The sequence below is a fragment of the Nicotiana tabacum genome, chromosome 20 (genome assembly GCF_000715075.1).
Source record: "Nicotiana tabacum cultivar K326 chromosome 20, ASM71507v2, whole genome shotgun sequence".
NCBI lineage: Eukaryota > Viridiplantae > Streptophyta > Magnoliopsida > Solanales > Solanaceae > Nicotiana > Nicotiana tabacum.
Window position 1 is genome coordinate 98,727,765 of NC_134099.1, and position 22,330 is coordinate 98,750,094.

General features: G+C 37.5%; 1 protein-coding gene across 3 annotated transcripts; it reads right to left on the minus strand.

The window, feature by feature from the left end:
- Window positions 1-18,118: 18,118 nt before the first annotated feature.
- On the minus strand, window positions 18,119-22,328 carry LOC107803068 (uncharacterized). Of its 3 annotated transcripts, none has more exons than XM_016626667.2 (5): window positions 21,899-22,326; window positions 21,085-21,213; window positions 20,570-20,734; window positions 19,330-19,635; window positions 18,119-18,498 (listed from the first exon to the last, which is right to left on the minus strand). In XM_016626667.2, the coding sequence occupies exons 1-5, from the start codon at window positions 22,190-22,192 to the stop codon at window positions 18,475-18,477; spliced, it is 918 nt and encodes a 305-aa protein (XP_016482153.1). In that variant the 5' UTR covers window positions 22,193-22,326; the 3' UTR covers window positions 18,119-18,474. The 3 variants fall into 3 exon arrangements, with proteins under 3 accessions (XP_016482153.1, XP_016482151.1, XP_016482152.1); XM_016626665.2 differs by having other exon boundaries at window positions 18,119-18,515; window positions 21,899-22,321; XM_016626666.2 differs by lacking the exon at window positions 18,119-18,498 and adding an exon at window positions 18,871-19,057 and having other exon boundaries at window positions 21,899-22,328.
- Between the last annotated feature and the right edge of the window lie 2 nt (window positions 22,329-22,330).

Genomic DNA, 22,330 nt, shown 5'->3' on the forward strand with positions numbered 1-22,330 from the left:
TGAGTTAAAAATGTAACAATTCTTGAAATTTGAAGTATTGAACATATTAAAAAAATAAGGCGAGGTATTGTAAACACTATGGATTCCAACACAAAGGATCACAACAGTAAAGTGATCTAAACAGTTAATACACTTGAACTGTTAATAATAAGTAAACACAGCAAACAGAAAGTGCACGGCATCACCCTTCGTGCTTTAACACTCTCTCACCAAAACAATACACGGCATCACCCTTCGTGCTTTAACACTCTCTCACCAAAATAATACACGGCATCACCCTTCGTGCTTTACACTCTTCCTCACCCAAGCAACAAACACAAGGCAAATAGGGTAAGGGAATCTATAATATCGAAATAAAATCAAGTAATAACGGAAAATCAGTAAATAAACGTACATGACAACATAACTCAATTAGAATCAGGAAAAATCAAGTACAAGTGCACGACATCACCCTTCGTGCTTTTACTCTCGTCCTCACCATAAGAATCAATATAAACTGCACGGCATCACCCTTCGTGCTTTTACTCTCTTCCTCACCCAAGCAATATATAAAATAAAACTGTACACGGCATCACCCTTCGTGCTTTTACTCTCTTTCCTCACAATATAATCAACAGATATCAGTACGGAATGGCACATCGTACGGCACAACATCACCCTTCGTGCTTTACACTCTTTCCTCACCATATCAAACAATACACGGTATCACCCTTCGTGCTTTATTACTCTTCCTCACCCAAACAACAGTCACAGATAAGGGGCAAGGAAGTAAACTGGATAATAATCGGGATTTCAATAAGGGCACAACAATTAACAATAAAATTCCTGGCAAGGAATATATCAACAATTTCACAATTATCTCGGCAAGGGAATAATTCAATAACTCTTTCTCTTTCTTTCATTTCTTACTTAGTAATTCATTTTATAACTTGAGCCAACGCTCCTCAAATATTAAATATCACAATTTCTTTCACATGCCCTTCACAACATATAGAAGTCATCATTTAATCATGGAAGATATAACAAAATTCGAATATTCGCGATATAAGGACTCACGGTCATGCTAGACACCAACGTATAGATACTCGTCACCATGCCTATACATCGTACTCGACAAATAGCAAGTAGCAATTAAGACTCAACTCCTATTCCCTCAAGCTAAGGTTAGACCAAACACTTACCTCGCTTTGCTACCAATTCAAAATTTCAACAAGCCTTCGCCTCGCGAATTCGTCCGAAACTTCAAATCTAGTAATAAACAATTCGATTCAGTCAATAAAAATTATAGGAATTAACTCCATATGAAATTCTACATTTTCCATTAAAAATCCGAAATTGCACTAAAAATTAGCCCGTGGGGCCCATATCTCGGAACCCGACAAAAATTACGGAATATGAAACCTCATCCAACCACGAGTCCAACCATACCAATTTTACCAAAATCCGACATCAACTCGACCCTCAAATCTTCAAATTAAACTAAGAGGGTTTTCAAGATTTTTTCAACTAAAATCACCAATTAAATGCCAAAACTAGTAATAGATTCGGGTAATCTAACCAAAATTAAGTTAAGAACACTTACCACATTATTTTTTTCTGAAAATCTCCCGAAAATCGCCTCTCCTCGAGCTCCAAATTGGTAAAAATGGAAAATGGGTTCGTCCCATTTTCAAAACGTAACATTCTGTCCAGAATTTCCGAGGTTACTGTTCACACGTTTTACTGTTCACGGGAACTGTTCACAGTACTGTTCACGGGTACTGTATATATGGTACTATTCATATATACTGTTCATAGGTACTATACATGGAGTACTATTCATGGGTACTGTTCACGGGATACTATTCATGGGTACTGTTTCTGCAATTTTCTGCAATTTTCCTACGTCCGAAATCACTCCGAAACACTCCCGAACCCTCGGGGCTCCTAACCAAACACATACACTAACTCAACAATATCCTACGAACTTAACCGTGTGATCAAATCGCCCAAATAACGTCATATACCACGAATTAAGCTTTAAAATCTAAGAATTCTTTCAAATTTCATAAAACATCAAATTTTCCATTTTGAGTCCGAAACACGTCAAACGATGTCCGTTTTCAACCAAACGTTACAGAAAGTGCTTAAACCATATATAAGACTTGTACCGGGTGTCAGAACCAAAATATGGGCCCGATACCATCACTTTCTAATCAAATTTCATTTCCATTTTCCTTAAATATTTTCAGAAAATAATTTTACTCAAAAATTCATTTCTCGGGCCTGGGACCTCGGAATTTGATTCCTAGTATACGCCCAAGTCCCATATTTTCCAACGGACCTCCCGGGACCGTCAAATTACGGGTCCGGGTCCGTTTACCCAAAATGTTGACCGAAGTCAAATTTATTCATTTTAATATCAAAACTTAGCAAATTTTCACATAATTTCATATTTGAGCTTCCGGCTACGTGCCCGGACTGTGCACGTAAATTGAGGCAACTATAATGAGGTTTTCAAGGGCTCGAAAGCTCGGAATGGATAAGAAAACAGGTGATGACCCTTTGGGTCGTCACATAACGTATGTGAGAAATCAATACAGTGGCTCTAAAGACAGTTTTAGAAATAACAAAGCCTTGACGTGGTCATAATGAGCAATTAGATAAAGCCAACTAGCGTAGTTCGAGAGAATATGTCTAGTAAATTGTTGTAGTTGCTCGAGAGAGAATTACGACATCTAAAGTGCTCACGTTCAGTAGAGAATACATTGGCAAAATTGTAGGGAACATAGCTAGAAGGATTCTAACAATTGGGGAAATCATAACTCTAGACCTCCTTAACTTAGTCTCCAACCCTTTGTCTCGTTAGTTGATAATTTTACCATTTTTTAGTATTTGCTAGTTAATTAGTTAGAAATATAAACCTCAATCTTTATAATTTAGAAAATTGTTCAAACTTGTCTTTTTAGTGATAATAAACAGATATAGTTAAGCCTTAGTTCTCTGTGGGATTCGACTCCGGACTTTTAGACTGTATTATATTTGCAGTGACCGCTTATCCTTTTTAGGACTAGAGTTGGGCATGATCAAATTTTGGCGCCATTGCCGGGGAACTAACGGTGTAGTTGTAGCTGTATATATTGCTAGAGTTCACGTTTGAACTTTTATTTTGTTTTGTTTTTTTGTATTTTTTTTATAACTGCTGATTTGAGAAACATGACATCTTGGAATTATGGGAATTTAGGTGTAGATAATTCCACTATTGATCTCCATACATATTGTGAAGGAAACCACCCGTGGCAAAATTTTCAAAGCGTTCCTAAGAGCGAGTTATGCACCAACTCAATCTTATTTGTAGAATGTGTGTGATGTATGTGATGGTAAAAATGGTCACTTTTATGGTTGTGCTTATATTTCTTATCTTCCCCCAACCCCTTACTATGATGGTTCTACCTTTTCTTGTGAAGTTAACAGGAATAAAGAACCTGGGGATGCAGACCTAAAGGAGATCAATGATATGTTAAAGTGCCTTCTGAAACAAAATAATAAAAACAATTACAGATAGAAAGGCAAGAGGCAACTATTCGCAAGTTGGAGGCTCAATTGAGTCAAGTGGTTGGACTTGTTAATGCTTAACAAGCAAATATTGGGGATAGTAGCCAAGAAGAGCATGAATTTTAGGTGTTAATTGGGGAGGTCAGAGTAGAACATCAACAACCTAACCAACTACAATTTGAGGATGTCAATGTTGAAAAAGTGAGACTTGAGTCAGCCAAGGACATTGAGGCTACAAATTTTGTTGACTCTAGTATCATTGATGTTGAGAATGCTGAAAGTCCTAAAGTTCATATGTGTGAGCGCACTGGTCCCCACTCCAAACATTTTTCTACATTGTGCTTGGATGACGATATGAAAATACAGTCATCCGAGCCGATTGAGAAGTCAAGGAATGAAGAACAAGGTGCCTACATTCTGGAATTTTTCTTGGCAGAAAGACAGGATTACATACCTCATCTAAAAGCCAAGAAGTGTAGAATAGTACAATGGTTGCTTGGGCCAATTAGATTTGTTCCTCCACCCCTGGAGCATAGCCGAAAACTTGATGCCAAATTGGGGGTTCAATTCATAAGCTCGAGGTGGAGGCAAAAAGTGATTCGCGTCATGCCGCGACGTTAAATCAAGCGCTTGTTGGGAGGCAACCCAGCTTTATTGCTTTTTTTTTATGGTATTATTTTTTTAGTGTCAATTTTTTATTTTCTAGGAGCATGGAAAGCAAATGTATTGGAAGGATGCAACAACAAACCATATGGTTGGAACTAAGTGTGAGGTATCCATATGAAGGACCAAACTTGGGAGAAGTTTGAGTACCCCATGAGCTGTTAGTGCTTCGACCTTTGGCCTACCGGGGAGTCTTTTTTACCCTTTTATTAGTTAAGGTGTGCATTGGGGACAATGCACAATTTTAAGTGTGCGGTGAAGAGATTGTCTGGGCGACTTTCTATGCTATTTTAGTTGTTTAGTTTAATTGAATATTTTTTTTAAATAGAAAAGATTGGACTTTTCCCGATGATGGATCTATTAGATAATTTTCTTGAGGGATTTAAGTCTAAAGAAAAAATAAAATAAAAAAGAGTTTCTTTTGTTAGGTAGTGTAGCAATTCCCTCTTGGTTTTTCTTTGTGCCGCGGTTCTTTTCCAAGGGTTTATTTGAACCGGGTGTAGTTAGTTTTTTAGGAATAGGAGCCATTGTGTTGTGTTTTGAAATGAAGCAATATCTCTTGACTTTGTTATGCCTTGAGAATAGTGAGTACTTTGGTTGTGACGCTTAGGCTCAGTTTTTGACTCTTGTAAAAGTACCTTAAATTTTATGATCTTAACTTTGCTTAACTGCTTTGACTAGAGTGTCTATGAATCCAATCCCGAGTGAGTTATGTGCCATGTGTGTGTAAGGTTGCGTTATTCTGTGCATTGCATTTGATGCCTAGAACTTGCCCCGTATGTTTGCAAAGCGAAATAGTAGTTTTGTTCAGTCTTGGAAGTGATATAGGCGTTTCTTTGTTGAGCCAGATATGTATATTTTACTCACCTAATTGTATGTATCGTAGTTAACCCCTTTGAGCCTATAATCTTGTTTCTTTGGCAACCACATTACAAGCCTTACCCATTTGTTTGAATTAACCATCTATTTGAACCATTCTAACCTCTCATGAGCACTTGAATTGTTTATGAACTTTGTAAAGGTTAAAGTGTGGGGTGATTGGTTTGGCTTTTGAGTGGAACTAATTAAATAAGGAGAAAGATGCACTGTTTTGAAAAAGTAAGAGCCACTTGAATTGAAAAAAAATAAAAAAAATAGTTGTATTGTTGTGAAAAAAATATTCCTTGATAAGTAGTGGCTTTTGATGTAAGTGTGCTTAAAGAAGAATGGGGTAATATACATTGATGTGAAGGTGGAGTTTGGTTTGACATAAGTATGGGGTTTGAATGTTAAAGTATATGTATTAAAGTGCTTAGGGAGGTGTAGTCACTCTTATATCCAAATATATCCTACCCGTCCCACAACCTACATTACAACCAAATAAATTTCTACTTGATCCTAGACTGAATGAGTTCGATTAGTAGAGTAGTATACTACGGGCAAGCTTATGGTGCAACTTTTGTGGCATATGAATGTTATTTCTGAGAGTGAGTGAATTCTTTCTATCTTGAGTTCCTAAGTGTTCTTAAATTTTATTGTGTAGAACTACTCTCTTTTGTTGTGTGAGGACACTTGATTCATGAAGGAAAGGTAATGTCAGTGACCTCTATGTTAGAGTAAGTGCGTGAGTTGTGAATAATGCGTGGTACTTGTGAGTCAAACCTTGAGGTGAAGATGTTACACTTTTGTGCTTAGTCTATTTTAAATACTCTTGGTGTGATGAGTTAGGAGAATTGTTTAAAAAAGTCGTGTCTATAAAAAAAGTGTAGTTTGATTGCTCGAGGACGAGCAATGGTTTAAGTTTGGGGTGTTGATGATATGCTATAATTACGTATTTTAGTCGCTTATTACACTCAAATTTACTGCACTTTAATTGAGTTTGAGCTTTAATCGCTAGTGTCTTGCACTAATTGTGTGTTTTATGCCTTGTAGGAGTGATTCCGAGCTATATAGATATTATGGAATGAATTCAAGTGATTTGGAGCTTTGAAGTCTGAGTAAAAGCCCAAGGAATTAAGCCGGGATCGTATTCGGGGATCAACGGATGATAGAGCAACAAAACGAAGAATCGAGTAGGCATATTGCGTAATGTCTAGTAAAATGCACATAACTTTTTTCTAAGAACTCCATTTGGGCTTCCTAATATATGGTTGGAAAGATAACTCAAAGGTCTACAACTTTCATATTTTATGTTTTTCCAAATTTCAAACGGAACAGGAAGAAAAATGCGGTCGAAACTATAACCACGGACCTGACGCGAACAAAAATAGTAGCCTTTCAATGTACCGCGTCCGTACCGCGGTTGACCGCGGCCGCGGTAGTCCAGACGTGAAATATTGTCCTTTTTCGCGTAGGAGAAGGTATAATTGTTTGGGCCCAACCCACTTGGTATATATACATGGAAAAACGGTATTTTAAGAGGAGAGACATACTTTTGACATAATTTAGACCTAAGGAGGAGAGGAGACCAATTTTTGATACAAATTCGACCTAAGGAGGGAAAGACACAATAGGAGCAAGGTGGAGAATTTTTCTACGAGTTTTTCCTTCCTCTTCCTATTTTTTCATTGTTGGTTATGACTTTTAGTATTGTAGTTTTACATACTATTATGAATAGCTAATTTGTTATCTAGGGTTTTGATAGAACCTTTTGTAGGATAAATTCTTGTTATGTTTTTATATAATTGAGCCGTTGGAGTTCTCTACTTGTTCAACTACGTGTTTGTTGTTGTTGATTGAATGACCATCAATTGTTGTGCCTATTTAGTGTGTAGTGCTCAAGAAGAGTATATATTTAGGTAGTTGTTGAATAACGTCACTCCTAACGTATATGAGAAATCAATATAGTGGATTTAAAGGCAGGTTTAGAAATAACAAAGCTTTGACGTGGTCATAATGAGCGGTTAGATAAAGCCAACTAGCGTAGTTCGACAGAATATGTCTAGTAAATTATTGTAGTTGCTCGAGAGAGAATTACAACATCTAAAGTACTTACGATCAGTAGATAATACATTGGCAAAATTGTAGGGAACATAGCTAGAAGGATTCTGACAATGGGGGATATCATAACTCTAGACCTCCTTAAATTAGTCTCCAACCCTTTGTCTCGTTAGTTGATAATTTTACCGTTTTCTAGTATTTGCTAGTTAATTAGTTAGAAATATAAATCTCAATCTTTATAATTTAGAAAATTGTTCAAACTTGTCTTTTTAGTGATATTAAACAGATATAGCTAAGCCTTAGTTCTCTGTGGGATTCGACTCCGGACTTTTAGACCGAATTATATTTGCGACGACCGCTTATCCTTTTTAGGACTAGAGTTGGGCGTGATCAGGAACAGTAAAGGAAACAGATATGGATCAGTTCCCTGGTCTTCGTACAGTCCACTCTACAGCTGTAAAAGCTGCTGCACTATACTGTCTGGCAGGCTGTTGCACTGTACCCTCTAGCAGGCTGCTGCACTGTACCCTCTGGCAGCAGTACACTAGCACATCTGTAGCTTGCTAAGGCCAAACTAATAGATACTTTATTACATCACCCTTGATGACATCACAGACACATATTATCAACATGAGGCAACGGGATTTCATCTCTCCAATACTTGCAAATCAAAACATAATATTCTCTCAAGTGCTAGCCACAACCTCTCTCAAGAACAAAGTTGCTGCAACCTCAAGGACCAGATTCAGAAATTGAAGATATCTTAAGTCCTTAGGTTTGTTGAGTCTTTGTTATTTTGTTCTTCATTTGTAATCCTACACTACTTTCAAGAAGTGTCTTTGTATGACAGATTTAAACCACTGTTTGATTTAGTTTCACGACTAGAGTTAGTCAAGTTTTGTAGTTTTGTAATAGAGTTATTGCAAAGGGCTTACAATAGAGTTATTGTAAGGGGTGAGTGATTAAGAGTTTAATTTCTAGATTGACTAGAGTTAGTCAAAGTTTGTTGCTTTGTAATACAGTTATTACAGAGGGTTTACAATAGAGTTATTGTAAGGAGTGAGGGATTAAAAGCTTAATTCCTAGATTGCAATAGGTTGTAATCTCAAGTTTGCTCGATTTAGTGGAGTTGAAATCCTACTAGGGTAAGTTGTGGTTGTTAATCCCTTGAGCAAGGAGTTTTTCACGTAAATATCGCGTGTTCTTTATTTACTGTTGAGTTACTGTGGGAACATATAGAGAACTTGGTTCTCTATACTGTTTTATTTTACAGTTTGTTGCTTACTGTAGGAACTGATAGAGAACCTGATTCTCTATACAGTTTGGTGGACTCTTAATTTCTACCAATGTTATATTACTATTAATTTAGTGTAAATATTAAGTGCAGATCATTTTAACTCCATATGCACCAACTTGGGGTGAAGGGAAAATCTTTTACCTTCATTTGGCGTATGTATTAAGGTAATAAATATACTATTGTTTTCAGTATAAATATTTATCATTTGAATACTATTTTTACTTAAATTTATTCTTACTACAATAAATTAATGAGTACTAATTTAATGCATGACTGAGCAGTTAAATATATGTTTTATTACATATAAATAGTTTAAGCTGAAGACAATTACAGACACACTGCTCTATAAACTATAAAAATAATCTCTGTGCGTCACCCACTACTCGTCCTTTCCTTATTACTCGGATTCGTAATAAGGAAATCTCACACATGGATCAACGAAATCTCATACAGTGCAATTGCGTGTCGGACTCGTAATGAAATTTGTCAAAAAGAAACTCTCTAAACTTTCCTCAATTTTCTCTCCCTATATAAGAAAAGAAAAGTTGCTTATACTTTTATTTGGTAATTAAATAAAATATAGAAAGTAAAAAAAGATAGTTCTGAATTGGATGGATTAGGTAATAATAAATTATTTTGTTCAAATTGATCCAACACGACTTTGATCCGAGCTAACGTTTTGATGAGTTTGATCATCTATTTATTGACTTAACTCATTTTAACTGGACTGGACACAACCAACTAATTTGACACCAGTAGGCGTGCATATATTTAGTTCCTACATTTATGTACTATTCTCACTACGTTTAAATATGAATGACTTCTCTCCTTGTTTCGGTCAACCCTCGTTCAATTTATGAACTAACAAACTTAGGGAGAATCACACTTCATAGCTATTGAGGTGGGAAAGCATAAGTCTTTATAAACCTTACATAAGTACTTTGTAGTATCGATATGGGACTCAAGTTCATTCCTTATAATAGACCATAACAAATCACCACGCTTCGTATTTGTCGTCCTCGATAACTGTGCGCTAGACATTTTTAGCCCCGGCGAACACAGCAATACCAGCGTTCCCATCCAAAGCACAATGAGCACAGAGGATGGCAGGTGGCTTTGATACCATTGATACACCTATGGAGAACCACACCCCAAAAGTTAACTATTGAGGTGGAAGAGTCCAAAGCTATATAAACCCCACATTAGTACTTTGTAGTACCAAAGTTTATGGGTTTTGAATTTACCATGTAATTCATCTCTTATCTTTGTTACTTCTTTGCCCCAGCTTGGCGAATCGCATCCCCGCACAACGACCTTCTTTGTTTGTGCGCCCCTTACCGTTCTCGCTCAGTCTTTCAACATAATTAATATATATATATGTATATATATATATATATATATATATATATATATATATATATATATATATATATATATAATAGATTTCTTAATACAAATATAATATCTAAGCAAAAATGATTGGGTTCAGCCGAAGTCACACCTATTAGGGATATGTACATAGAGTCCGAAACTAAAATGGCAAGTTTTTGGACTCCAATTACGTTTCTACAGCTATAAAAGAAAGTTACATTTGTACCTAAACCGCAGTATTATACTGCGCTTTACGTTAACGAAATTTTAGCCGTTAAAATAAAGTGCAGTATAATACTACGTTTTACTAAATAATTTTTTTTATGTAAAATGCAGTATAATATTGCGTTTTACTAAAGCGCAGTATTATATTGCGTTTTACTTTATTTTTGGGCCCACCAATAAGTGTTATGCGGATAATTGACATAACAATAATTCAAATACATAAAGCGCGATATTATACTCCGTTTTACAAAAAAAATCTGCACCTCGAGCTAGGACTTGCCTTATTTAAAGGCGTTAGGATTTTATGAAAATCCATTCAAAACTTACCTTCAAACTTCCGTTCATACTTCTTTTCTTGTTATCAAACATTTTTTTATAATGTCAGAAGAGCCAAAAAATAAGGGTTTCATTATACTTGGGGGGGGGGGGGGAGGTGAGGTTGTAATGGATAATAACTCTGTGAGGTATAGTTCACCTCCACAGTGTCATGTTAAATTGCCGCTTACAATGGAGTACGATAAATTGGTATCGTTGTTACTTAAAAAAAATGAGTGTGAGGAAATGTTCGGTGAACCTTAAAGTAATCGGTAGATTTTCGTATTCTGTGACTCCGCCCGGGTTTGCTTATTATTCTGAGTTTAACATCGAAAATGATGAAACTCTTAGAGATTTTTACGTATTTCGGATGAATACAAGGAATTTATTATAATAAAATTATTGGAAATGTACGTCAAGGTTGAAGACGTTCCCAATAATGAGGGTGTGCATAGTAGGGATAACCCCCAGTCATCGGGTGGTTATTCTGGAGCAGTTTTTGCCGGATAGATTCCTGATAAAAGAGCTTGCCTTGATTTAAACTTGTCACCACCGGCGAATGAGCATCGAGGAAATAATTTTTCGACTTTATATAATCCACAAGACGACGGACAAACTTCAATATTTCTACGCTTTAGCGATGTTTATTTTATGTTTGAATTGAATTTGTATTAACACTCATATTTTTCATAGGGGGTACTGTCCGGATATGAATTTTACAAGTTATGACCCCGCTCCTAGTTGGAATATGCATAGTTCTGGCGTGTTGGACAACGGTGGTCCATCCGGGAGTCATCATCAACATGAAAATATCCATCATGGAACGCCAACACAGTACGACTTGTAAGTAAAGTGATATAGTTATATGTAAAGTATTTATCTAGTTGAGTAGCTTATCATTTTGTTCTTTTTGTGCAGTGAAAACGAGCAACTTGATGTTCCTGACCTCATACAGTTGCCCATAGACGACGTATTGACTCGTGATTTGGCAGATGCGCAGAGTCAGGAAGATGATAGTGATTATGAAAACAATGCCGATGAGTCTGAAGATGACACACCCTTCCCTGATGAGGGTGATGATGAGGAGGAAGTGAATGTCGAACCTGAGCTGACGAGGGAGCATGCTCCTCCACCTCCCGTTAGACCAAGAGTGTACGAGTCCCACGTGCCGTTTTATGAGCGAAATATTCCCTACCTTGATAGTTTTTCAAGTATGCCGGACGTAGATGCCCTCACAAGGGATGCTGAAGAATTTCGGTCAGCAATGTGGGATGAGTCTAGGCCAGTGGTACTGGCAAAGGGCATGTATTTCCCCAATAAAGCTCGCTTAATCAGGGCTGTAAAGATCTACAGCGTAAGAGAGTGTCGTGAGATGACGGTAAGGGAGTCAACTACGGAGGTATACAAGGTTATATGTAGTAGAGACTTTATGGGTTGTCACCGGATGTTGCGTGCCAGCAAGAAGAAATTAGGATTGTAAAAAGTGGGTAAATATATTAGCACCCACAGATGTGAAATGGACATATTTAATGAGAATCACTTCAACCTGGATGTAGACTTGATTTCTCTTGTCTTGATTCCATACTTGGAAGTGTCCATTAGGTTCAAGATTAAAGAGTGTATTACAGCCGTCCACCAGGAGTATGGGTGTACTATAACAAAAATAAAGGCATATCTCGGGCGCAAACATGCCTTTGAAACTATTTATGGTGACTGGGACAAGTCATTTTCATCTCTACCAAGGTACATGGCCGCACTGCAACACTTTAACCCCGGGACTATTGTTGAATGGAGGCGTGAGCGGAGTCCGGACAAACCCGAATATATTTTCAACTATGTGTTCTGGTCATTTAAACCAGCAATTAATGGATTTGTGCATTGCCGTCCTGTAATTTTCATAGACGGTACTCATGTCTATGGAAAGTATAATATTAAGCATTTTGATTGTAGTTGCAGTAGATGCCAACAGACAAATATTTCCACTAGCTTTTGCCATTTATGCCAATTAAAGCGAAGAGACGTGGACGCTTTTTTTGAACCACTTGAAGCATCATGTTTTCAAATAATGTTCAGGTATTTGTCTAATATCTGATCGGCATGGTGGTATTTTAAGTTCTGTACGGCATTTGCCTGAATGGTAGGAACCCTATGCATACCATCGTTACTGTGTGAGGCACCTGAAGGCCAATTTCTAGAAGAAATATCACGACAAGGTCTTGCATAATTTAATGTGGATGGCTACAACTGAGCACCAGCAGTGCAAATTCACGAGGCGCATGAAAGTGACCCGGCAGTTAGATCCACGAGCCTATACTTGCTGATGGGACATAAGCTTCACATGTGGACATTGCATGCTAATGGTGACAGACGATGGGGAGCCCTAACTACAAATATGTCGGAGTCATTCAACGGCTTATTGAAGTCTGCACGTGGATTGCCGGTCACTGCCATGGTCCGGATGACATTCAAATAGATTGTGGAGAGGTTTGTTGAAAGGCATAGAGCTGCATCGCTTTTGATGGACAGTGTTGTTCAATTTATGTCAATACCAATGAGAAGATTTGAGAAGTACAGGAGGCGAGCACATTGACATTCATTTTTACAGTACGATCACGATCGGGGTGTTTTTGAAGTTCGCACCGCTATCCGCGAACACCGGGGGAATAATCTACAAACGGTGAATGAAGCCAGCAGGTTATGTTCGTATGGGAAATGGACCATCTACCACGTGCCGTGTGCACATGCCTTGAAGTGCTTTTAACAAGTTGGTTTAGGGGCAACCAACTATATTGATAGGCAATACAGCGTTGCTGCATATATAGACACATATAGTGGGCAGTTGCAACTATTGGATACTGAGCATTATTGGCCGCCGGAACCTTTTAAAATGGTGTATAACAAGGACTATTTGTGCAAGCTGCAAGTGCAAAAGAGAACGCGTATATGGAACCAAATGGATGTTAGTGATATTGTTTATGCACGTAAATGTGACATATGTTCGCAAACAGGACACGACCGTCGTAAATATCTTTCAGCTGGTGTGGGTGGCGGTGGTAATCCTGGTGCAAGTTCGTCGAATGTACCCAACTATCAAGGATACACTTAGTGTTTTGTTTTCATAATATTTTTTGTAATTAGTGTCTGTACTTGTGTATGTTGCAATATCTATCAAATAAAATTATGTTCCACAATCTTATTACATCTTATTTTTTAACATGACCTTTTGAATTGGGATGATGACATGGTAGTCCAACATTCAACTTATTGGTGTTAGTAAAGAAGACTAATCTGAAGATTGAAATTTCATAACATAATATTCGAAGAGATAAATGCACAACAACCATAACTAAAGCAACATACATGAAAATAAAAGATAATAAAGGAAAAATCAAGACATTGCTGTTTCGTTTCAGAAAAATTGAATATGTATAACGTGGTACAATACTACGTTTTGTGTGTTGTCTTGTCGGTCTGAAAAGCTGAACCGACTGCGCAAAAGCTGTTTCGTTTAAGAAAACTTGAATATGTATAGCGCGGTACAATACTATGTTTTGTATGTTGTCTTGTCGGTCTGAAAAGTTGAACCGACTGCGCAAAAGTTGTTTTGTTTCAGTAAAAAAATGAATATGTACAACGCGATACAATACTATGTTTTGTGTGTTATCTTGTTGGTCTGAAAAAAGCTGAACCGACTGCGCAAAAGCTGTTTTGTTTTAGAAAATTTAATATGTATAGCGCGGTATAATACTACGTTTTGTGTGTTGTCTTGTCTGTCTGAAAAAAGCTGAACCGACTGCGCAAAATCTGTTTCGTTTCAGAAAAATTTAATATGTATAGCGCGGTATAATACTACATTTTGTGTGAAATCTTGCCTATAAATAACGGGCGCATTTTATTTATTTTATGTACTTAACAATAACCAATAGCAAATATTTCCATAAAAGCAAGATTTCTCTTTACGCTTTAAAAACAAGGTTTCTCTTTCCTCATCAGGTGCCTCAACAGGTGGGTCAACAGGTGCCTCAACGCCCCCTTGCTGGGGACCACCTCCTCGTCATCCCCCACGACCCCATGGGGCACCCCTGCCTCGTGCCTGACACTTGCCTCGTGCGACAGGCCTACCCCGATGGTGCTGCTCTGGCGCCACATACTCAGCAGCGTGATCTAACCTCTCTTCCTCTCTGGCTTGCTGCAGTGTCCGGAGAGCCAGCTCTACCAGCTACCGGCCATACTCAGCGACTGCAGGATTTTCGGCATGTTGCTGCATCTCTAGTCCCAACCGGTAGAATAAATGATGACCAATAGCCTGCACAACATTTAAAATATTAATTACATAATGCTATATCACAATTATAAGTATGAGTTCCAACAGAAATATACCAGTGCCTCGTGCCTCCCGGCGTATGGTGTGAACCGACCGGCAGCTTGATGAACGGGGTTCCCGATCATCAGTCGAGTGTGACAGCGGTACCATGACATATACATCTCAATAGTCGTCGCTTGGATCTGTGAAGGTGGTGGCGGAATCAGGTCCTCTCGCTGCTCCCAAGTATGGACCTGCGCCTCTAGCCATGCTACAAATGCGTCGTCCACCCTTGAACGATCATCCCGCTGATAATGTGTAGCCACCCATGCAGGCTCCCTCGGTATAGTCTGTGGACGGTCAAACTGGCGAAGTACCTGCTCTATGGCATGATGCTCCACAACATCGAGGCACATCAACGAGATGAAGTGCTCCAAATCAGTCGTTCGACCGAGCAATAATCAGGCAGGCCAGCTATCAACTCGTCATTGTATGGCGTCCAGATAAACTATCAAATAATAACATAAAAGTGAGTATGCGCAACACAAGTGAATTTATAACAAGTAAGTTTAGGCACATATTTACCTGTGCGACCTCTAGCATATCCAACACATCCCTGACACGAGGGAGATTATGATGAGCATCAATGGCTCGGTAGTTTCCACGCCGGAGAACCCACCTCCTAGCTAGAGGGAGTAACGGAGGTGCTATATCCGGAGGTTGGTGGTACAAGGAAGACCGAATTTAAGAGTCATTTTGACTGTATAGAATTGGAAGTAATAAACAGAGTATTCGAATATGTTGTCACCTGTAGAAGCGGCAGAAAACCACACACGTCGCTTTGAGTGTCCATGCTATCCCGACACATACTCCTGTACAGGTAAGCGAGAACAGCAGCACCCTAGCTGTAATGGGATAACTCATCTAGCTGCTGAAGATGATGTAGAAATCGCATACTCACTAGATTTCCCGAAGTGTTCGGGAACAACACACCCCCAAAAAGAAGGAGCAACGCCAACCTCGTGTACCGGTGAATATGTAGATCCTCTGTCTCGCCGGTGATGTCGGGGTACAATACCTCCAAATGCTGTTTGATAGCTGTCACAGCAAGGCAACTACCCCCTCTAGCTGCATCCTCACCCTGTGGCCTGAAACCAGTAAACTGCTGCAGCAAGTCCAAATACTGAGCACGTGTCATAGATCTCATATACTAAGGCAGTGCAATGGCCAGTCCATCAGCAGGCAGCCCATATAAAACCTGAACATCCTGAAGCGTGATGGTAGCCTCGCTAATGGGCAGGTGAAAAGTGTGCGTCTCCGATCGCCACCGCTCTATCAATGCCGTGATCAGAGACCAGTCGAGCTGCAGCCGCCCAATCACAAAAATCCTATAGAAGCCCGTATCATGCAGGCGCTGGACTACGCGGGAATGAAAACCTCTCTTTCGGATAAAGTCCCACACGTCGTCCACTCTTCCAGCGCGGAGAGTCTTCTCCACTAGCTCTCCCTCTCATACGTAGGCGGACCAATAATCGCCATGTAACACTAATATCTCATCCGAGAAAGATCCAGGATGCACAGGCGGCACGTCCATGTCGTCTACTATAGATTAAACAATATTAACTATGTGTTAGTTTTATAAATTAAATATTTAATTATTTAACTGGACATAGTATATATCTATGGGTTCCAGGCTCGATATTTGAGGCCCAGTAGCACCTAGCTATCCTGAATTCTTATGTGTGTCAATTTCAATATTTTTAGAATTTTGTTTGTGTTATAATAATTAATATTTAATTATTTAACTGGACAGAGTATATATCTATGGGTTCCATGCTCGATATTTGAGGCCCAGTAGCACCTAGCTATCCTGAATTCTTATGTGTGTCAATTTCAATATTTTTAGAATTTTGTTTGTGTTATAATAATTAATATTTGATTATTTAACATGACATATTATATATCTATGGGTTCCAGGCTCGATTTTGAGGCCCAGTAGCACCAAGCTATCCTGAATTCGTATGTGTGTCAATTTTAATATTTTTAGAATTTTGTTTGTGTTATAATAATTAATATTTAATTATTTAACTGGACAGAGTATATTTCTATGGGTTCCAGGCTCGATATTTGAGGTCCAGTAGCACCAAGCTATCCTGAATTCTTGTGTCTGTCAATTTTTTATATTTTTAGAATTTTGTTTGTGTTATAATAATTGATATTTAATTAGACAGAGTATATATCTATGAGTTCCACGTTCAATATTTGAGGCCCAGTATCACCTAGCTATTTTGAATTCTTATGCGTGTCAATTTCAATATTTTTACAATTTTGTTAGTTTTATAAATTAAAAATTAATTTTTAATTGGATAGAGTATATATCTATGGGTTCCAGGCTGGATATTTAATTTGACAACATATTAATTTGTTAATTCCGTGTGTTTATTTTATAAATTAAATAATTAATTTTTATAAAGTGTAATTGGATAGAGTTTGTAGTTAGTAGATACTTAAACTACAGAGATTCTACTCTAAAAGGCTCTATATTTTACTACGCTAAAATGCTCTATATTTTACTACGCTAAAATGGCACTATTCTTTAAGCAAATAAATAATCTAAACTAAATAAAAACAACAAACATATAAACACAACATTCACAAAATTACATATAAAACAGTAAAAGAAATTTACGAACATTTTTATTAACAATAAAAATTATTTCTCAACTTTTAACTATTTTTTTTAAACATTAATAATTTAATCCGGATAAAAATAACATACAAATTTAATCGCAAACAAAACACAAAACAACGTGGAAACACATTCAAGAAAACAAATATGCATAATTATACGAGTTTCGACATAAACTACATCGGAATACCTCAATTTATGTTTTTAGAAATGTCGAAAATTTGTAATTTTGAGCCCGAAACAAGGAAACCACAACAATCGAAGGCTTGGGTTGTATGCGAGACCTGCAATCTTCACTTTTTGTGTGACGGATGAGGTCCACCTAAGTTTTTTTTAAAATCTGGGGGGGGGGCTGCTGCTGGAGTATTTTAATCGGGGAGGGGCTGTTCTGTCGTGGGTGGCAGGATGGGGAAGAAAGGGGGATTTTAAATTGAAGAAGGAAAGCGCAGTATAATACTGTGCTTTACTACAACGCAGTATTATACTGCGCTTTCCTTTAACGGCTACAATTCCATTAAACTAAAATGAAGTATAATACTTCGTTTTAGTTAGAAAGGTAACTTTTTTTTTTAAACTATATAAAGTTATTTTGAGTCCCAAAACTCATTATTTAGGTTTCGGACTCGCTCAACCCCTACCCCAGACAAATATTTCACTGACATTTCGTCAATCCTCTGTCTCTTGCGAAAGTACCAGTCCTTTATTAGGGAGACAACCTTGGCCAAGACAACCATAATTAAGTGGAAACTATTAATGAACAGTCAGGTGGTTCCCCATGGTGGACGTAGAATTAAATAAGATGAAATAGGAATCAGAGGCACATCTATTGCTTTCAACTCGAAACATATACACATAATATAAAGATCTAATACACACATTAGTGAAAACTTCAAGAAATCACTTCATCCACAAGGCCCCAGACCTGAATTTTAGCATCAGAACAATAGCTCGACAAAATGAAATATAAAGCTGGCTATTGAGTAACGGGTATTCACAGTCATTTTAAGGATAATGTACACGTAACGAAACACCATACATTCTTCATAAGATATTACATGTCAGTATTTAATCAATCCCAAGCTCTTCAACCAGGGAAGCACCTCAGACAAACCTTCTTTCAAACTTCTCGGGTGGTAATCCAGTTCTGCCTTCGCCTTATCACAAGAGTAAGACCACTGATGTCTAAGCACGGAAACAGTCTGTTCAAGATGATGTATAGAGAGGTAATACGAATTAAGGTCCAATGCAAGCTAATGGGTTAGTAAAAAAGAAAAGAAATGTAGGTGAGCCAAAACCAAAATGCATGGAACATGTAAAATCCCTTCAATGTCATCATCTGATTTTGGGATGGGTGAAAAAATTTGGCCTGCTTATGTGCTGATATCATTGTCTACTTTTGTTTGGTGCAGCAAATACTAAATCTTTTGGCAGCTTGTTAAGTAGCGACCATTTTCAAAAAAAGAAGACCGAGCAAAGAGGCACACATACTGCCCTAGTTATGCAAATGCAGAGTCCAGAAGTAGAGGTTTAGTTTGAGAAATAAGGAGTCAGACATAAGCAACATAACAATGGTTGTCATACATATAAATTAGATACATAATATTATTCCTGTACATTTTATGATAAGTAATAATCCCGAACTATAAGCTACGAAAAAGGTCTACTAGATATGCTAAGAAAGCAATGTGTCACACATAGAGCCAAATGCGAAGGCGCCACTATCCACGCCAGAGTAACAGATCTGCAGCAATTTAAGCAGGTAAAGTGGAGACAAGTAACAATGCAGCCATTCGAACTTGATCTTCAAGAATTAATTTGGCAAGTAACTTAAAGAAAAATAGAAAAGAAAGCTAAGCCCTATGTATCTGTCATTGTGATATTGCTGCATTAAACCAATTCTCTCTTTTGCCGACTGTTGGGTATCGACTCCGGACTCTCAAACAACTTAAGACATACTCCGCTAAGAAAACCAGTATAACAACTAAAAACTTGAAGTATCAATCTGCTTCTTACCGGAGGACTGATTAGAGGAAGCTTTCCTGTTAATTTGGAGAAAAGAACTGATATCCATCCGTAAGCTTCAATAATAAGTAGGGGGATGCCAAACAAAGGCTTCTTTGTCCGAGTGATCATGGCAGCTATGTCAAAAACTTCCTTAAATGATGCATTCTCCCCAGTAAGAAGATATCTTTCACCTGGTTTGCCTTTGTCCATAGCTGCAATATGCCCGTCAACCACATCATCAACATGGCTAAAAGAAAACCTGTCATTTGCTTGGCCAATGTAACCAGGTAAACGCCCATTAAAGCGTTCAATTATCTGACAAAGCAATATCTGACAACTCAATATCACATAAATTTCATATGTTTGACAAATAAAATTACAGCAGCTAATTAGTAAAATTGCTAAATACTACAATTGCAAGATGAACATTGACCTCAAAATTTTTGTTTGTTGCAACTTAATTTTTACCTTTTTTAGTTGGTTAATACCCTTCAAATTTACACATTGAGGAAGTTTTCCCTTCGGTTAGATTTTATTTGACACATCGGCAAATAGAAAATTCCTGTTTATCTCCTTTTTACCACTTTTCTCATCTTCTTCCTTTTCACTCAAAATTTCTTTTGTGTCGGAGCCATATTGGCAAACTTCATGCTTCATTTCTCCTCTTCATATTTTCTTCACAAATTCCTCTATCCTACTCCTTTCTTCTTCTCTGCTCTTTCCCCTTACTTTTGTTTTTTTTTCTTTGTTCTCCATTTTCATTTTCCTTCTATACCTCTTCATCTTCTTCCTCCACCCATCTCCAATTTCTCATCATACATTGTCTAGACAAGTCTAATGATGCACCTCTTCTACCCTTCTGCTACTTTCCAGCCACTTATTTCTATTTTCTATTTTGTATCTTCCTTCTTCCACTTACAACCAAAGTCGGTAAAAGAAATTTAAATGATTAGTTGCTAATTCTAGGGAAAAGGAGGAAACTGAATTAAATACAAACGACCCCTCTAACCAAATGAGAAGTTAGGCATCATTGAACATGTTTTAGTCTTGGGTGAAGCAGTCATTTTGCATGCAATGATAAAACAATAAAATTTTTTGAATCCACTACAAGAACATTGCCAGTGTAGCTATTACCAAAATCCATAACATCAAAACGATTACTTTTGATCTCAACCGTTAATTGAAATATAATTAGATCCAAACATCCTGCTCAATCAATGAAAGGGAGGAAAAAGGATGAAACATTTACCATACGTGCAACGATATTTCCAGCTGTGACCTTTCCTGGACCATATATAACTCCTGGATAAACAGGCACAATTGGCATTCCTTCAGATGCAGCATCTAATGCAACTTTATCAGCAACAACTTTCGATTTCTCATACTCCGTACAGAAAACTTTTCCACTGTGGGTCTGTATTCAATAATATCTAGTCAAACTCTTGTGATAAAAGCACATCCAGACATATTAAATTCATCACTTAAGTGAACTGCCCATCTAGAACTAGAAGCTCAAAATGTTAAAATATGAGAACATCTATTTATTTGAGGTATAGGTATGTAGCTTGCCTACTAAACGTGTGGGCCTACTTCTTTTTCATGGGATAATATTAGTGTTTAGTGTTTATAGGTGACATGAAACTCAAGCACAAGACTTTTGCTTGCTGTGATACGTGAACCGTCTCATCCAAATCTTACATTGTTAAAAAAAGGAACACATTTATTTATTATACATCTGCAACAAAAGTTGATCAACTCTCATACCTGAGTTTCATCGGCAACATATCCGTCAGTTGATCCCAAGGCAAAAAACGATGATGTGTACACAATTTTCTCTATAGTGCCCGTTTCTTTATAAGCTTGCAACACATTCTTCAGCCCTCCAACATTGACCTATAAATGCAATTGAATGACATTGTAAATTCTAAAAGCAGCTATAATGGATACTTAAAAGTAGCAATAAAGAGTACACTTAGTATGGTTCGTGAAAGATATTTTCCTAGATGAAGTCAACAGTATTTGTAACATGTTTGTCTAAAGAAAATATTATGAATTGAAGTCATTTTCTTAGTTCCAACTGTTCCTCCTCATCGCTAGCTTCAATAGACATTATGGTCAATCTGTAGGAGTACTAGAGTATCACAAAAACCTAACCATTCCATCATCATTTAGTACACAAAAATATCAGAAAAAGACTATTCTTATAGGCTATCATTCCATCATCAATTAATACTCAGGAATATCATAAAACACTATTCTTATAACATACATTTAAATCTATCTAAGTTTAAGTTTTAAACTTACACAATGGGTCCCTTAAAAGGTAATTGCAAATAACTCTATTTAATATCATAGATAGGTAACCTCTAATAAATGGTAAATAACTTATTATAACATGTTAAATTACACAAATGGTGTACAAATCATTAGATTGTCTGTAAATAACCTAAATCTATCTAAATACCACACGTCACCTTCTTTTACACCTAAACACTGAAAAATATTTTTCTAAGAAATAAAACAATATCTACGAAAAACATTTTCCGCCACGCCAATCACATTAGGAATTTGCACTCACGGAGCTGAATCTAGAAGGATCCGGAAGCCAAGGCTCGACTAAAGCGGCAGAGTGAAATATGTCGTGGCAACCGGAGCAAGCCAGAAGGAGTGACTGATAATCTGTAACATCTCCGAACACAAGCTCTAAAGTTCCGCCGCTACTTCCGCCGTCAGTAGGCGGAGGTAGAGAAGAAAGGTCGCTTGTACGGCGGACGAAGGCTTTAACATGGTGTCCGCCGTTGAATAACTGGTGGCATAGCCGTCCACCTAGGTAACCGGAAGCGCCGGTCACCAGTACGATTCTCTTCTTCATTTCGTGTGTACTTTTCAAGTTCTTAGTCAACCATTAGACATTTTAGACTGGGGACCAGGCTTTGAGGTTTTATGCATGAATTTTGCAGTGAAGGGCTTTGATTTTGAATGTATTTCGATTCAATCACCGCAGAGTTTT